The sequence below is a fragment of the Egretta garzetta genome, unplaced genomic scaffold (assembly GCF_000687185.1).
Source record: "Egretta garzetta isolate BGI_Z169 unplaced genomic scaffold, ASM68718v1 scaffold111, whole genome shotgun sequence".
Taxonomy (NCBI): domain Eukaryota; kingdom Metazoa; phylum Chordata; class Aves; order Pelecaniformes; family Ardeidae; genus Egretta; species Egretta garzetta.
In genome coordinates, this window is record NW_009258672.1 from 1,157,342 (window position 1) to 1,174,465 (window position 17,124).

Sequence of the window (17,124 nt, forward strand, 5' to 3'; positions counted from 1 at the left end):
AAGAAGTTTAAAAAATGTGATGTGAAAAGAGATTGGAGGTAAAATTTAGCTGTTCTCTCTAGTAGGTACTTTAAAAATTGCTGAAGTTCAGAAATGCACTGTGAAGATTGATTCTATTTTTCTCTGGTTTTATTCAGTTAACCTTGTGTATGAGGTACATATGCACACGTGTGTGTGTGTCAATTAAGAATGCAAGAGAAATATAGTTATGATAATTCTTGTGATTTAATAAAATGTTCTCCCTTCTTTTAAAAATGTGCTAGAAATTTTGCAGAGCTGGTAGAAGTATTTGACCAAAGATTCTTACTGAAACCAAGGTTTAGCAATGTTCTTATGATACTTATTTGAAAAGTGTAGGTTGTGGCCAACTACCACAAATTGTGAGTGAATGAAAATAAATATCCAAAGACGAGGCCAGAGTAATGATTTTGTGAAAAAAGAATAATATGCTTTTCCAGTTTTTCTTGTGTACTTCAGAAATCTGGGTAAATTTTTTGATCTACTGATCAACCAGGATCATTGATCTACCAGAAACCCAAGTAACTACATGAAAAACAGTCTTATTTTCTGGCCTTAGAAGCATCTTTGTATAGAAAGTGACTTCTGAAATTTAAATTCTGAATAGGAAGAACTTCAGAGATAAACTAAGACAAGTAAGTAGATATATAGGAGTTCCTTGAGAATTGTATATATGTATCTTGTAAATAGATTTAAATACAAAGATAATCAGAAGTATGAGACGGAATTTTTCATCACTGATCAGTGAAACTGTTATACTGAAGACAGTGCGATGTGGTACAGGAGAACCTGAGAAAAGAACAAAATACTGTGCCATGCGATTAAGAGGGAGAAGGGAGAAAATGAAATACAGATTTTGATTACCTGTGTCTTCAGCCTTTGTTTTCCAGATGGTGCATGATTTCCCATTAATTTGTCGGTGATGTTAATGTTTAAGGGGTACTTAGTTCTGTTTAAGGATTTGTGTAACTGTGTAAATAAATGGAGACCAGACTATTCCTTGTGACCTGAGTGTGTATTTAATAAATATTCAGGCAACGTGGAATTGACCAGTACTTGGCCAGTACAGCCCTTGTTATACTCCTGCTTCTTTTTTGCTTTTTTATGGCATCTTCCAGTTATTCCAGGTTTATTTGAGTGAGTCTGGCCACAGTGAATGTGAGATAAAGCTTATCTAGCTGAGGAAGCAAGTAATTTTTTTTTAAAGGTGTATTAAGTAATAATGATAAACATGTTTTTTTAAGGATTTAGTGTGCTTTAAAATTGTTGGCTTAGGAGCTTCTTGTAGCTGGTAGAATTGCAGGCCTTAGCAGATTGACTAGTAATTACCAAACACGTTTGCTCATGCCAGTTACTGCCCTCCCCCTTTAGAGATGAAGGCCCTTGCCCCAGCACTTCAGCTGTTCAGTGGGCACATGTGACTCTTGTCACCATTCACACCCTGTTCGGTACTCAAGAAAAAATGAAGTCCAAAGCAAACAAATTCTTTCCTCGTGCCCTGTAGTCTGTGCCAACTTAAACTTGGTGATAGCGTAGATGGTAGGTAATGAAGTAAGTGTTGAAAATATCTATTAACACTGTTAATTCAATGAATGACTGTGCAAAACTTACATGGTGGAGGGACAGAACACGTATGAAAAGTGGCCAGCAGCAAAATGTAGGATCGGCCAATTCTCTTTAAAGGACTGAAGGCTGAATTGAGATACTGTTATAGGCACGTATGAGTTTCATCTCCTTAAAGGGGTACTGGCTACAGCATGCCTAAGTTTGTTTTCATCACTAGCAGGTATACACAGGCCACCATCCCTAAAGATTTACGGAGTTATTGCCCACCTTTCACGTCTTTACATTTACCACCACTTATAGGGTCACTTTGCACCAGAGCACTCGCATGGTGTTTGGTATGGTGCTGGTACAGCCAAACTAGTTGGTGTAGCACCGGCTTGCAATTGCCTGTCCACCTTCCCGGCTCCATGTGGGGTTTCATTTCAGCTGTGGAGTTCAAGCTGCTTGCTAGGCCCTTGCATCTAATGGTTGCTGCTTGCTTGCTCTGCATTCATGCTCCTCTTTCTCTAATATAACATCCTCAACAGGCCTTGTTTCTTCCCAGTCTTGTACTGGGATTGAAAGGGACCGCTGCTTCATTTATGCTTTTCAGTGTAGTATGATGTGTATTTATCCCTGGTTCCTTTTCAGAGATCTCTGTACCAAGTCCACCCACCACTCCTGTGAATTCTGAGAAGTACCTAGAGTGGTTAATGACTTTTCTCAAGTAGTCTGTTAGTTGATTTGTGATTTCAAGTATATTGTTAAGAAAATAGAGCACACTTACGGTTTTGGTTGGGTTTTTTTTAACTACTGCTGTGCAGGTTCTCCTAGATAATTTTTGTATTTTTCAATATTTCCCCATCTAGCCTGGATCACGGCGGGAGAGCAACAGTGCATTCACAGTGTAAGAAGCACTGATGGGTTCTGGGTCTTGTTCTTCCTGAGGAATGGGCTTTTAGATACAGCTTGATCAGTACAGATTTCTTAAACCACAACACGTTCAGTTTCTTTTAGTGATTATGTTCTTTTGGGGCCTCTTCCACAAATGAGGTTTTTTTTTTTTTCTTTTTAGTTTGCCATATAAGAAGAATTGGAATCATACAACTCAAAGTTATGAGTGATATACTGAGTATGAATTGTAATTTGAAGCGGTTATTATAGCACTTGTAGCATAAATATTTGCTCCTTCCTAAATTTTTTATAATCAGACAAGTTTTAATAGGCCATCAAAATTAAGTTGGTGTTGTGTGTGTGTGTTCTAAATGCTTGAATGTTCACTAAGTTTTAAAACAGCCTATGGAGAGTATTTACATACAAGTAAGTAGTATTTGCCACTTATCTCCAGATGCAGCTAGCAGAGGGGGACAGTGAGGGAGGTGGGTTCATGGTATGTAACAGCTACATCTTAAAATGGCAGTGATTCTGTATTTTCATTAATCTTTATATAGTGCAGTTGGGTCATTTTTGCTACTGCTTTTCAATAGGCAGCCACTATTTCCTCATTATTATTCAGAAGACGGAGTGTTACTAAGTTTTGTGTTGTTTCCAAGGGGCAGAGGAAGTTATCCTTACTTAAAATGCCTAACAATTTCACTGCATGACAAAAATCAGTAGACCTACCTATGCATAAAGTATACTTCTTGAATAAACATGTCAAGAAGGACTCCCAATGAAAACAATGGAACCAAGTGGTTTCTGCTCTGATGTGTCAAAGTTAATATTGTAAAGGTTAAAAAAAACTCTACACCTGAACTCAAAGCTGTTTGCGGTTGAAGGAGTTTAAATACATCTGGGATACCCTGTAATTTCTAGAAGCTGTCAGAGTAGCTGGGAGGAGTATTGGGGTTTGCCTTTTCAGTAAGAAATACAGTTCAGGGACAGGATGGCTAGAGAATCCTCTTGTGAATTGCCTGGAAGAAAACTAGTCAGCTTTGCCAGCAACTTCTTGAGTTCAGTCTTTGTCACAAATGGAAGGATACTCTCTTCTGCTAAATGAGATGCCCATTTTTTTCAAGAGATGTTTGTATTTCTATTAATCATCCAGTTATTTTTCTGAGAGCTTAATCTTCTCTGGTTTGTGTTTTGCATACATGCACATTCATCTTTTACAGCAGAGAGCTACTTTCAAGTTAAGCTGCTGTAGGGGAACAAAAGCTGTCATGTATTGTCATTTTTCCTGTCTTCCTGAGAGTTGTGAGAGTTGATATTTAGCAGAATTTCAAGGCACGGTTCTGCATATAAATAATAATTGGAAACACAGCGGTTTCTTAGTTAAGGTTACACTAAAGGCTTTACATGAAATGCAGGTGGGGCCCATAGGAATAACACTCAGTGTCTTCCCTCAGCCTACAGCACTCACAGACCAGGAGTATATCAACTGTTCTGAAATGGATTGTTCTTTTCTTTTAACTTGGTCAGCAAAAAGCCTTATTAAAAAGAATTGCTAATGCTTGGATGAACAGGTAGGTCTTCCTTCCACATACAGTATATGCAACTTTTTCCTCTTGTTCCTTGTTTAAATGTAAAAATGAAAACTTAATACATAAGGTTTTAAATTAAAAAGTGCTTAAAGGCAGTTTCCCTAGGCTGCTGAAATATTCTTGTTTCTGCTTGCTGCATCAGTCTGCGTCATCATTTGGTGATGCTCAACAAGGCAAGCAAATTCAGAGGAGTCAGTCCTGGAGTTCCAATATATGTTTATATATGGCCAGACTGCACCGTATCTTCAGCCTTGGTGACTCCTATGCACCTGCTGTCTGCTTGCTTTCTTCTAACTCTTATCTTCAAATTTTCCTTTCCCTTCAGCAGAACTACATAATTAGTATTTTTCTTTCACCTCTGTCTTATTTATGAAGCTGGAGTTCTAACAGCAGTGAGCCTCATGCATACTGGTACCACATGTCACATTGGGAAACACTGTAGAACGGCTGTGTCTGCTTGGAAGGAGACTTATCCAAACAAAGATCATACTTTCTCATGCAACTTCTCTTATCTGTAAACAGAAATCCTGCTGAGTGTGCTAGGCAGATGCACATCAGTTTTTCTGATGTGGACCCGACCATAGTATATCCTCTATTTTTTTTTTCTTTTAATACAAGCCAGTGTGTCTTTGTGGCTCTGATACCCATGGAAGTTTGTTTAAAGTTTCATGCTGGCTGAATAAACACTAGGTTGAGAAACTGCAAAGGAAGTTTCAGTATGATGCATTACTTCAAAGGTAACATGCCAATCTCTTTTGCAAACATCGAGTAATTACGGGATTGAGTAATTTGAAATGAGGATCATGGTCACCAAATCTTCTTCCATCTGAGATGCTAGGCTGCAACTCTCCTACAAATACCAATGGCGTATCACCCTCTCTCGGGCAGTTGTAACACTCATCACACCTTTTTTAGTCTTGAGCAATACTCTTCGTCATTCTGATCAGTGTTGAGCATGGTTATTTCTACTGTTTGCATTCTTTGTACCTCTTTTCTCTTGGATAAGACCAAATTACAGAAGGGTATTCTGCTTAAATAGATTGGCCCATCCATCTCCTTCTGCCTGCTGGTTCCTTTTTCACAGCTGTAAAAGAGCAGACAGAACATATGAAGGGCCCAGAGGTCCTACCACGAAAAGCTTTGTCTAGATACCTCCACTCTACTAAGAGAAAGTAGTCTGAAGTGTAGAGGACAGCTGCTGCATTTCTCCATGTCAGCCAGGGAATTTTTAAGACCTGTTGTTTAATGTTTGGGTCAATTTTCCCAGCTCTTAAGACTTTATGAATAGGGCTATCTTTTCTAAATATCAAGTCTTTAGGATTAAGTCTAATACCTCCAAAGAAACATGCGACCTACTTTTTAGAAAGGGATTTCCATGGTTCTGGGACATCTTTTAATGGGGATTATTAAAATTCTTGCTCTGAATCTTTTCAGTTTCATCTTTCCCCCCCCCTAAAAAATTACCTCTTTGATCTTCGGAGTAAACTTTTGCATACCAGAAATACTGGAAAGAGAACCACCACTGGAGGTGAACAGACCAGCAATATGCTGGAACTCAGAAGGCTGTACTAGACAAAAAGGAATCCACAGGGTGTATGGCCCCATTCCAAACTCACAGGAATTAACCTGTACTTGCTGTAATACTTGCAGGAAACAAGGTCAGATTAAGAAGGGAAATAATTAAATAACAAATTCTGCTCGACAGATGCAAGCGTTGTAAGATTTGAGGAACGTGGCTGTTAGAAGTGCTGAGGAACTGCCTGCACCATCAGTTCTGTCTTGAAATTGTTGGTGTTTAGCACCAGGAAAAACTGGAATCATAATACATTTTCTTGTGAAGCTGTGGCAGGTGGATGCCAGCTATATTTATGAAGAGACCTCTAGCCTTGAACTGTCAGACTGCAGAAGGAAGAGTGTTAAATTCTAATCTCTGATTTACAAGTCTGGCAGCACATACTATTCACATGGTGTGTGATCTGAATAATGATGTGTCTACTCCTGATCTCATTAACCCTGATTTAATCCAGGATCTTATTTCATTAATGCCTGCTAGCTTTCATACAACTGGTTACGCAAACAAACAAAACCCTAAAAATCCTGTAACACTGTAACTATCTTTCCAGATAAATATTTTCATGAGCCTTTTTTAATTCTTGAAAAAAGCCTCTGCTTGTCTGGGGAGACTCATGAAATACCAATGCATCTTCACGAATCTCAATTTCAATTTTGCATGCAGTAGAATTACACAACGCTTGCCCTGTCTATGTAGGTGCAGTTGGACGTCTCTGCGTAACCTTTATTGCAGTATGCTGCAGAGGGCTGAGTAATTGGGTTGATTTAATAGAGTAGCATGTATTTGACAACAGGTCTATCAAAGAACAACAGCAATCTACGTAATTTGCCCAAGCCTTTTTATGACACAGTTCTTCATTCTATAGTGTAGAATTATGGGGTTAAAGACTTCTATTGGAATTTTTATAATTTTTCCTGACTTGTTAAATGGAAAGAAAAATGGCTGTTTGGACCATCACCAAGATTTTTCGAAGTGTGGCTGAAATGAAAATTCTGTGAAGCTGTATTTTTTTTATTTTGTATTTTGTACATTTTGGGTAGCACAGTGACTTTCGTTCAGGGTTTTTTTTTGTTTGTTTTGTTTTGTTTCTTTTTCACTGTACAACATACCATTTAGAGAAGATAAATCTTTTCATAAAAAATTTCTTCCATATGATTTTAAACAGAGAATGCAAGACACTGCCTGAGTCAGTTAATGCTCTCATTAGAAAATCCTGCTGTTAAGGATCGTCTGGTGTGGGATAGGATTCTGCATAAAGGATTTGTGCTGCTTAGTCTTTCTCTGAACCTGTCTGTGTCACAGAGATAGTTTATCTGGTTATCTCTAACGCAGTACAGTTTGTGATAATGTCTCATTGCTTTTTTCTAAGAATGTATGTTGTCTCTTTTTCTGTATTGGTCATCTACTTCAAACTGTATGGTTGTGAGAATGAACAAAGATAGAACCCTGGAAATTCATGGATTCAAGTAGTTTCTTGTGTACTTACTAACCTTGCTTTATGTGGTAAAACACACAGAGCTTTTTATACTGACAACAGAAATATTCCTACTACATGCAATACCCATTTATCACCCTCTAAAACTGTAGTCTGTTACAGCAGGCCTTTCCAATATGGCCAGGTGCCTGTGGGGGGAAACTATTCACATGGTAAATTCTGGCATATCCCACTCTGCTCGAAGAAATGGGGAATGACATTGCACTTTCAAGCACAGTAGTAATGCTTCTAATAGTTGGATGAAAATGGAACCTTTGTGAGAAGAAACTTAATTCTATTAAAAAGTGAAATTGCTTTCTAAATGTGTTGAGCCCATTGGGCAGCTGAAACACATACAGACTGTACTGTGCTGTTGCCACACACAGGTGAAAGGCAGGAGATCCAACTGATGAAAGCCTGGCTGGCCATCCACTGTCATGAAGGTTATGGAGGTGAGGGAGGAGGGCACCAGGTGAAGAGGCTGGTTGCCAAGCATCTTCCCCGTGTCAGTCCCTGCTGCAGCAGTGCCTCTTGCCCCAAACCCCACTACTCGTGTGTGTTGCTAAATTTGTAAAGTAGAACAAATTCTCAGCCTCAGATTAAAACTGGGGAGAAGTGTGTGCTGCAGGGGTTCACTGGCGGGTGCTAGCAGACAGCTTGATGGCAGCATGAAATACGGAGGTCACTTCCAGTTCACCTGCGGGTTACAAAACTTGCTGCAGCCGTACAATGTAATTCTTTGTAAGGTTTTAGAAATGCAAAGCCTGTATCAGCTCTGCAACTCGTCCACTTTAATTTTTAGAGTCGTTGGGTCACCATCTCCCAAGTGCCTCATACGTGGGTGGTGGAACCGTGTGCCCCTGTTCTGGTGACAAGGTGACAAATTCTGTTTACCTCACCTCTCTCTTTAATAAATTTATAACAAGCTTCTGCTTTTGTACTTCTCACCTACTTAGGAGCCTGCGCATAAAGATCCACAAACGTACTTGCTGTCTTTCAAAGGCTTCCTTAAGGGTATCTTGTCACAGCGCTTACCAAATGCTGATAAGTGCTTATGCACCTGGCCCACGCTGATCACTTCTGCTTCTTCATGCTTCCTGCCATCTGCTGTTTCTGTTAATCAGTTATACTTTTCTTACACCTAGATTGTAAGATCTCGGAGAGAGGTACTGTCATTTTTTCCATGGGAAATAGGGATCCATAGGTGCTGTTAGAGTACCTGCTAGAGAGGAGATCAAGAACAGAGCATCAGGCCTGGGCCACTCTCCCCTCCTCAGCACGCCAGTGTTGCGGTTGGGATGAATCGAGTGGCTTGGAATGGCATCCAGCACCCAGCATAGTATCTATTTCCTATTTGCCTTTTTTTATTGCTCTAATTATAATTTTCAGCCTTGGTCCGTTAAGTGCATTAGGATGTAATTAATTGCTTGCCCTGGTGGTAGCAAAGCTAATCACTGCTGTAGCCAAGCATGTCTCCAAAACCCAAACCACAATGAGCGGAGGGTGTATGCTTTTTTTCCTCCTGGCTTTCTCTGAGACAATTGGTGTTACATATTTGGTGCGTATTTTTTTAAAATGTGCTCCCCACTTTTCTTACTGTTGTATTCCTTGCTGTTTCTTACAGTCTTTTTTTTTTCTTTCCCCTTTCTTTTATTATTTTATTTTCTTTTTTGGTAATTTAAAAAAAAAACCCTAAATGGTATAGGTGCATATGAGTGGTTTCCTTTTAGAACTGAAGAATGAAGTCTGAGGCTAAGGGCATGGAACAAGGAGATTTTCTTGACCTGAGTAGATGCAGGAAAAACAGAGCTGAAAGTTTGCACAAGACGGAACAAATCTGGGAGTTTTGTTAATGTTATTATAAAACATGCACTTAGCTTTCTAAAAGCACAAGGCTTTCTACATATGCAAGAGACATATCCTATGCAGAAGACTTTTTATTATCAGAAGGATGTACAAGGGCTGTATCAAAAAAAGAAGAATGTGGAGATTCTTCAAAACAGGAGCTTCAGTTTGCTGTAGCGTACTGGGCATTGGTGTGTAGACAAGGAATAGAGGAATTCAGGCGTGACAGAGTGCGGCCTCCTTACAGCTGTGGCAGGGAGGGCATCGTCGCATGGGCATCTCAGGCTGGGGTGAACGGGGAATGTTCAGACACGGGTATCCCAGAGAGGTTGCCAGCAGCTTAAGAGCTGGTTGCGCTGCACCTCCAGTGGCACAGTGTTTTTGCAGTTAATGCAGAATACACGGGATGTAGGAGTTAATCTTCTTTCATAACAACTGTTGCTTTGTCATTTCATAGTAATTTTGGTTGTTGCAATTTGTTTGCACTATAGCCAAACTATTCATTTTTTACATGGATGTTTTCATGTGACCCAATATATTGTCCCAAATGTTTGAGGTATTGCCTCTATATTAAGTACAGTTTATAAACAAAATGAATAATAAAATTAATATTTCAATTCTGCAAAAACAATGCACGTGACAGATGGGCTGGTGAAGCCTTTATGTATGGCTGTGTAATTAATTTATGGTTGTGCAGGCTTGGTTCTAGATGTTTGCATTAAATAGCTGAGCAGCGTCCTGACAGGAAGCTTTGCAGTGTTCACAGGGCCTTCCATCTGAGACGCAAGGGCGGCACTGCGGGCTTACCTGAGCAGCCATGCAGGCAGCACTTCTGGTGGTACATGGATGGCATTCAGGGGTTTATTTGCACTGGGAGAGAACAAAAGAGAAGACTGCATCTTTTTTATGTAAGATGACAAGAAAAAAAGAGAGTAAGGCACATCAGAGCCTTCATCCTTAACGTGCTTTGTTTTGCATACTGCTGCTGTTACTGCACACTGTTCACATGTAAAATGCGGTGAACAAATGCCACTTTTCTCTGTCAAGCCCTAAATCAGATAGCAGTCATGTGAGCCACAGAAATAGACTTGATTTTGAAGGCTAGATACAGAAACCAAAGAACTCGTTGAGAGAGGCTTAGGAGGCTGGGGTTTAGAAATAACCCCAGAATGAGGCGGTACTAGCACAAACCAGGAGGCTCCATGAACTGTAACCCTGTTTTTTTTCAGAGATTATGTCACGTGCCTGACAGGCAGTTGGGAACATGTTTCCTACAAACTTGGGATAAGCTGATAGTGAAAGGAGAGAGGATGTGGAATCGTGCTGTAGTGAAACAAGAGCGTAGCTTTTGCCACGAGCTTGGATGATGCGTGCAATAGCAGTATGGGACCTATGCAGCTGTTAGCAGCTGGGGGTCACTGCTGGAGAAGCATGCTCCCCAAGCTGTCCTTCCCACTCTGCTCGCTGACAGAGCCACTGGTAGGTGTCTCCTGTCATGACCAGCTAATAGAGAGATCTCAGTCTTGATGGTGGTGCTTGAAGGTCCCATGTTCTGCCTCTGTGTCTTGGAGCTGATACTGCCCTAGAAAGGAGAAGCCAAAGATTAATGAATCTCAAGTGATGAAGAAGCCAGGAAAATAAAAGCTAGGTGGTTTCTTTATTGTCTCTGGAACATTGTCATTTTGCTTTTTGTGGAGCTTAAGGCTAGTGGTATGAAGGCATACTGGATTTTTAGCGCTGCCACCATCTTTCTGGTTGAAAATAATTTTCACCTTGATGCTAGTTCATTTGCTGGGAAGGTTTGTTCCAACTTCGCTGCCGGTTACGTTGTTTATTTCACAGCAGAACTACAAGAGTTTTGACAATATCAGAGTTGCATTTATTTCTAAGCACATTTATAATTATTCAATAACTCTTAAATAATTTTAGTGAAAATGTCACAGGAAATTACTCAGGGGACTAAATATTGCACTGATGTACTCTGCAGCAGAGTTATATTTTGAGGTTTTAATATAAATGGGTAATTGAATTCATATATTGTTTGAAGTTGCAGACATTATTTGCAGGAAGTCATGGTGGCAGTTGTCTCTTGAAATGTAAAGTATGTTTTTTGCGAAAAGAGATTAAAAGAAAAGCATTCCATATCTCAGAGGAGTCAAAGCGCTCCTGACATTTCCATTGTCATCTTTTGATAATTCAAATGTGTTGCGTGGTTTCCCCCCGGCTGCATATGATTCTGGGTTCTTACTCCTCCTCCCATATTTGGCTTCAAGCAATGTACAGGCTGCAGATTTTTGAATTGTGAAAGCCTCATTATTTCTCAGCTTTTAACTCTTTCAGTATGCATGTGTCCTGTTTTCAGAAAGCTTTGATTTTGATTAAACCTCTTGCTTCCAGTATGCAAGAATTGTTTTTCCCTTTGCATGCAGAAGCCGTAGATAAATCACCTTGTAGTCTGATAGTGATTTTTCTCATAATTTTTCATGACTCCCATCAGCTATGAGGAATGAAGTATTGGCTGGAGCACTTCATACCTGCAGCAGCACAGAATAGCATTTCATTGCATTTACAGTCATGGAAAGGGTTGCAGCAGTTTCCTCAAATGTTTTCAGCTGAGTTTCCTGTAAAGGTCAGAAGTGCTCGAGTAAAAAAATCTTGAAAATTTGGTGTAGTGAAAATGGCAGAAGTTCTTATACTTTCCTTCAGACTTGGTAGCAGATACTAATGGTAGCTTTTGTGGTTGACCTAATTCAAGCATTTGCTATAAATTAAAGGAAGCTTTTTGATAGATGAGCAGAAACATCAGCTTGTAAACGCATGGACAGAATAGACTTTTTACTTGAAAGGTAATGAATGATGAAATTCTGAAAACAAAGCTAGGTCTTGCAAGCAACAGTAGAAAAGTGGCAGGTGAGCCAAAGACCTTTTTCTTTGAAAACCATTAACCACTCTTTTTGTCTCTCTCCAGCTTGACAAGGCACGTGTCATGTCAATGAGCATTAGTTTTTGACTTTAAAAAGATGAAAGATGCTTAATTTCTAGATTTTATAGGTTGAAATAGCTGTTTAATAGGGTACAGGCACACTTGAATATGTTTACTTTGCTATGTGATGGAGTTCCGTCACACTATAATTTGTTAGTTAATGTTTTGTCACGTTGCAAAGCTCACAAGCTTACGGAAAATGTCTTACAAATTTTCTGTGGCTCGTACAGGTGTAGGATTGGATTAGAGAAGATCCAAATAAAACCAGCTCAAGTACTGTGTAGGTTTTTGTGTTTCTCTGGAGAAACCATATTTCAGAGTTTGCTAGAAGAAAAGAATCTTTTCGTGGTGACTTGGCTGTTGACATCTATGTGGTATGGTTGAAGCCTGGTTACAAAAAAAATATTTTTTTTTTTTTTTTTAGATATTAAAAGGGCACACAAAGTGGAAGGGCCTTCAGAGTACTCTAAAATATGTCTATGTTCCCATAATATCTTTGAAATTGTAATATTTCATCAAATCAGGCTTGAAGTTTATTTTTAAAGTTTTTAAAGTGACTTTTTTTTATAATTTCTCAGATTGAGGATGCCTCTTCCCAGTAAGAACTGCTTATCATACTGGAATTGCTCTGAAACCCACATACACAGGAGGTGGAAGCTGTCTTAAAATTTGTGGCGACAGGAGGGCCTGGTTTAGATTTAGTGGTTGAAATGTGAGGTCATTTACTTAAGGGCTGGGTTCCCGAGACATAGCCCCTTGAAAATGAGCTGTTAATAACCTGCAATTATCTTTGTGTGGGCTAGGAAAAAATGCAGCATTTTGACCCTGAAATTTATACTGGGCACTGCCCCAAAATCAAGTATTAAATAGTACCAAAGATGAGGTTTAGAAATATTTTTGAAGCTGTTAGGCCTGTGAAAGCCCGTCTCTTTTTCAGGTAGGCCGTGTGAGAGGGACGGCTGCTCATTCTGCAGAAACATCTCGGTATCGGAGCAGTGGGCGAAATGCTTGTGGTGGGGTGAAGAGCCAAGCGCTGCACTCGGGGTCCCTTTGAGCCCCTTCTCCTGAGGCTCTGTGTGGGGCTCTCCATGGACATTTTTGTGAACTCGGTTCTCTAAATGGCTCTCAAGGTCATTTAGTCTGGTCCGACTAGCGTCACCACAGGGATTCCTAGTGAAGGTGCTCACACTGTGTCCTTTTCAGGAGACTGAGGCACGCCGCAGATGTCCTGCAGTACCTGTCCAGTCGCCCTTGTCCTATGCAAGGGCAGATTGGCCCACAGTGAGTGGTGGCTGTATCTAATCAGGGTGTGAGTATATTTGCTGCAATAGAAATACCACCAGAAACCAGGGCAAGAATCCTAGTCACGAGGTACACTGAAGTCCTTGCTGGGCAGACAGCTAATTCTAGGTTGACTTTTTTCCAGTATTTTAGAGCAGTATAATATAGTAACATCTCTTACCTTTCTTGTTTCTCCTCTCTTTTCATACACAAACTCCTAGCTCAAGAAAAAGCAGCACCTGAGCTCACAACTGGATTATTAGTTTCTGTTTATCCTCCGTTAGCATTTAAGTTCAGCTGTTCTTGAACTACCCATGTCAGACTGGGGACTTCCTAACTCCCACCTGTCCTAAGTGAAAGCTGGCTTTCTACTTACTTGTGTACATGGTATTTCTTCTTTAAAAGAAATGTGGGTTGATCATGTCATGTTACTGTGGGCAGTAGCTTTGAAAAATTATGACCCTTCTCATGAGCATCAAAGGAAACGGTGATGAAAAGTAGCCCAAACCAATACTAGAAAGGTAGAAGAAAACCAGTCCTTAGACAGTTTTGGTGGCTGCAAGGCGCTGTACCTCCCGTATGAATTTTGGCATAGTGGACTCTCAGCATGTGTGTCTTATCTTTTCCATGAATAGTGGACAAGAAAGGAAGTGTAAGACTTCCCACCCTACAAACTTATGCCAATGTTTGGGAGTTGGCTTGTTGTATTCCTGCAGGTTTTTTCAGGAGCAAAACAAGGCTTCCTCAAAAAGCTGTCAGCAGCAGCAAAGGCATCAGGGTCATTCATCTGCAGACTTGAGAGTGCACCACTGCTTTGTCTTACAGCAGACAATTTTCTCTGTCACTTTCAAAGCTGCAAATAGGATTTTAAAAATAAAAAACATGGTATTGTTGTTTCAAAGTTTGTGAGCTGAGGATTTGATTACATTCTGACATAAAGAATGGAAAATAACACACTAATAACACACAGGAAGCAAGTTCTGGCAAGATGGGGTCTTCTGTAGGCTGTTGTCTTGTGGTCCTGTTCAGATGAGAGTGCTGTTTGACTCACAAAGAATGTTTAAACTGGATAATTTTTTAATATATTGTGAGTTTGTCACCTAGCTGCAAAATAAAGCTTCAATACAACAAGCTTTGGGTGGACTCATTTATTATACATTTTAATTTTAAAGGCTGTGAAAAAAAGCTTGTGGAATAACATATGTATTAGTCTAGTCCATTTTGTTTTAGAAGGTGATACAACATTTTCTTCTAAATGCACGCAGTGTTCTTAAATTATCTTGCGGTTCACTTTTATACAAGAACTGTGCAATATTTCTTCTTCTAACAATAGCAGCATCCATCACAGAGATGCATTCACCTTTCATGCACGTATTTATTCATATTTGTTATTTCAGTTATGATGGTTACTGTGATGAATTGGATTTTACGTACTGTTCTACCTGTGTGATGGCACTAGATAAAATATTCATTGTACCCTCGGTGAGCAGCAGTTTATAAAACTTTCTCTCCTAATGGAATACTAATACACAGTAAATGCCTTGTGCAGATACTGAAGACTGTGTTAATGTTGTGTAGCTAATAGTTCAGCTTTGAAATACCAGTTGGGCTGGGGACATGAAAGGTTAAAAAAACCAACTACAAAATTCAGGTTTAAATTGCATCTTACCAAGAGTGACTTGGAAATTCTTGTTTTGCTTGATACTGTTCTCAGATAACAACTTCAGAAACTTCAAACAGAAATTTGCTTTCTCTGGTATAGTGCTCATGGCTGATATGCTGGAAACCTGGTGGCCTGGGGCCTGGTGGTTTGGGGGCAGCTCTGCTGAAAAGGACCTGTGGGTCCTGGTGGACAGCAAGCTGAACAGGAGCCAGTCGTGTACCCTGGCATCAAACACAGCCAACAGCGTCCTGGGCTGCATTAACAGCCTGCACATTGAGAGAGGTGGTAATCCCCCTTTACCTGGCACTTGTTAGTCCGCGTCCAGAATACAGCATCCCATTTTGAGTCCACCAGGAAAAGACAGACGTTGATAAACTGGAGCAAGTTCTGTGGTTGTGAGAGCTGGAGCACATGCCCCGTGAGATGCTGAGGGCTGTGGGCTTGTTCAGCCTGGAGAAGAGACAGCTTTGGGGGGACTTTCTAATACACACAAGGAGCTTATCCAGAAGACGGAGCCAGGCCCTTCACAGTGGTCCCTGGTGGGGAGGACAGGAGAGAGAAGCCAGGACTTGAAAAGAAAGTTTCAGTCTGGGTCTAAGGAAAATTTTTGTCACTGTCAGGGCAGTCAATCAGTGGAGCAGGTTGCTCGTGACATTGTGCAGTGTCTGTCCTTGGAGGTGTTCAAGACCCAACTGGGCAAAGCCTTGACCAGCCTAGTCTGACCCTAGAGGTAGCCCTGCTGTGAGCCAGAGCTTGGAGTAGAGACCTGCTGAGGTCCCTCCCAGCCCAAGTGGCTCTGTGATTCTGACCTAGGACAAAGCTTGGAGCCAAAATTTAATTTACTTTTTCCTCCGATAGAGAAGTATTGTGCCTTCTCTCAAGCACTAACTGTGAAGTCTTGGGAAGCTGTTTTCTGTGGGTTTGCTTTCATGAAACTCCACCATATATATTTTCTCTGTGTGCTGCCAAAGAAGTCGATCACCTTAAAAGGTAGTCAGCTGCAAAATGTGTTAGTGTTTGCAACGGCTCTGACAGCAGGCTCTCTATATGCTTCTGCCAATTATGGTAACATTTGTCATGTTTTCCTAGTTAATATTTTTCTTCCTGCTATGGTGGTTGTTTCTATGGGCTTCTCATCAGAGGGGAAGCAGACTTAGCTGCCTTTACATCAGGAGGACTGTACCCAGTTCTGCCCCGTGCATCAAACGTGCAGCTAATTGGTGGATAAACTGAGAAGTCGTTTGGTTGGGTTTTTTTTTCCCTCTCCCACCTTTCAGCTTTGGTGATCTTTAGTAAGAGATTTACAAAGCCGTCCTACAATTTTCACACATAAATAAGGAATTGACCTATTTTAGAAAGAAAAAAAATAGTATTGGTTGGAAGAGTTACTGAAGATTACTTTCATTTTGAGGCATTTCAACTTACAGAGTCTTTGAGGTAACATTAGAATAGGCTGGTGTGTAGACATAGTTTTAAGAAATCTTGGGAACTTGAGATGTAGAATGTTCTGTAATACCTATTTTTAACTCTTCCATCTTTTTCTTCTCCCTCTCCACCTGCCTTTTCTTCTTCAGGAAATAAAGAAGGACATGAAGAAAGAAAATACTGCCAACAAACCACCAGAGAAGCCTATAAATGAAGTTTCCAATGGAAGCCCTTTACTGTTGTCTGAGACAATTATTAGAACCAACAAAAAAGGTACAGTATATGGAAGCTTAAATGCAGATTAAATGTAGACCTTTAAAAGAACAAAATGTAAACCTTCCTTGTTTCTAGAAATAAAGCTAGAGTCTATTTAACTGTAAAGGCATAGCAGGAATAATAATAAAAATCTCATTGTCCTCTTAGACTGGTATATCGATGCATGTATTAGGTTTAATATTTCCACATTCATTTGCACAGACATCCCTTTCTTCTTAAAGAAATCCTTCCTAGATACATTTAATTAAGGAAAGCTGTATGAGGAGATTACTAAAGCTTATTAAAGTAAGGAACTGACAGCTTGCTTATATGGAGGCTTTTGCACAGTGATGACAGTCCACATTCACGTATTCATGTTCTATCTGAGAGAGAGACTGGATACTGTCAGAGAACTTTGGAAAAAAAAAAGAAAAAAAAGGGGAAAAAAAGTGGAAAACATAAACCTTGATGCATTAGTTTCCTGGGAAATGTCTATCACTGTCTTCTATTTCAGACTGGAATGTGTGTTCTTCATGGCTGGCTTGACACCCAATGCAGATTCCTGTGTAGGGTTTTTTG

At 40.1% G+C, this 17,124-nt stretch overlaps 1 protein-coding gene across 2 annotated transcripts in view; it reads left to right on the forward strand.

The window, feature by feature from the left end:
- SH3KBP1 (SH3 domain containing kinase binding protein 1) overlaps window positions 1–17,124 on the forward strand; it is a 207,507-nt gene that overhangs the window by 36,677 nt on the left and 153,706 nt on the right. For both annotated transcript variants that reach the window (XM_009648800.2, XM_035888576.1), the window contains exon 2: window positions 16,440–16,563. In XM_009648800.2, coding sequence (XP_009647095.1) covers window positions 16,455–16,563 — 109 coding nt within the window. In that variant the 5' untranslated portion in view covers window positions 16,440–16,454. The remainder of the gene's footprint in view (window positions 1–16,439; window positions 16,564–17,124) is intronic.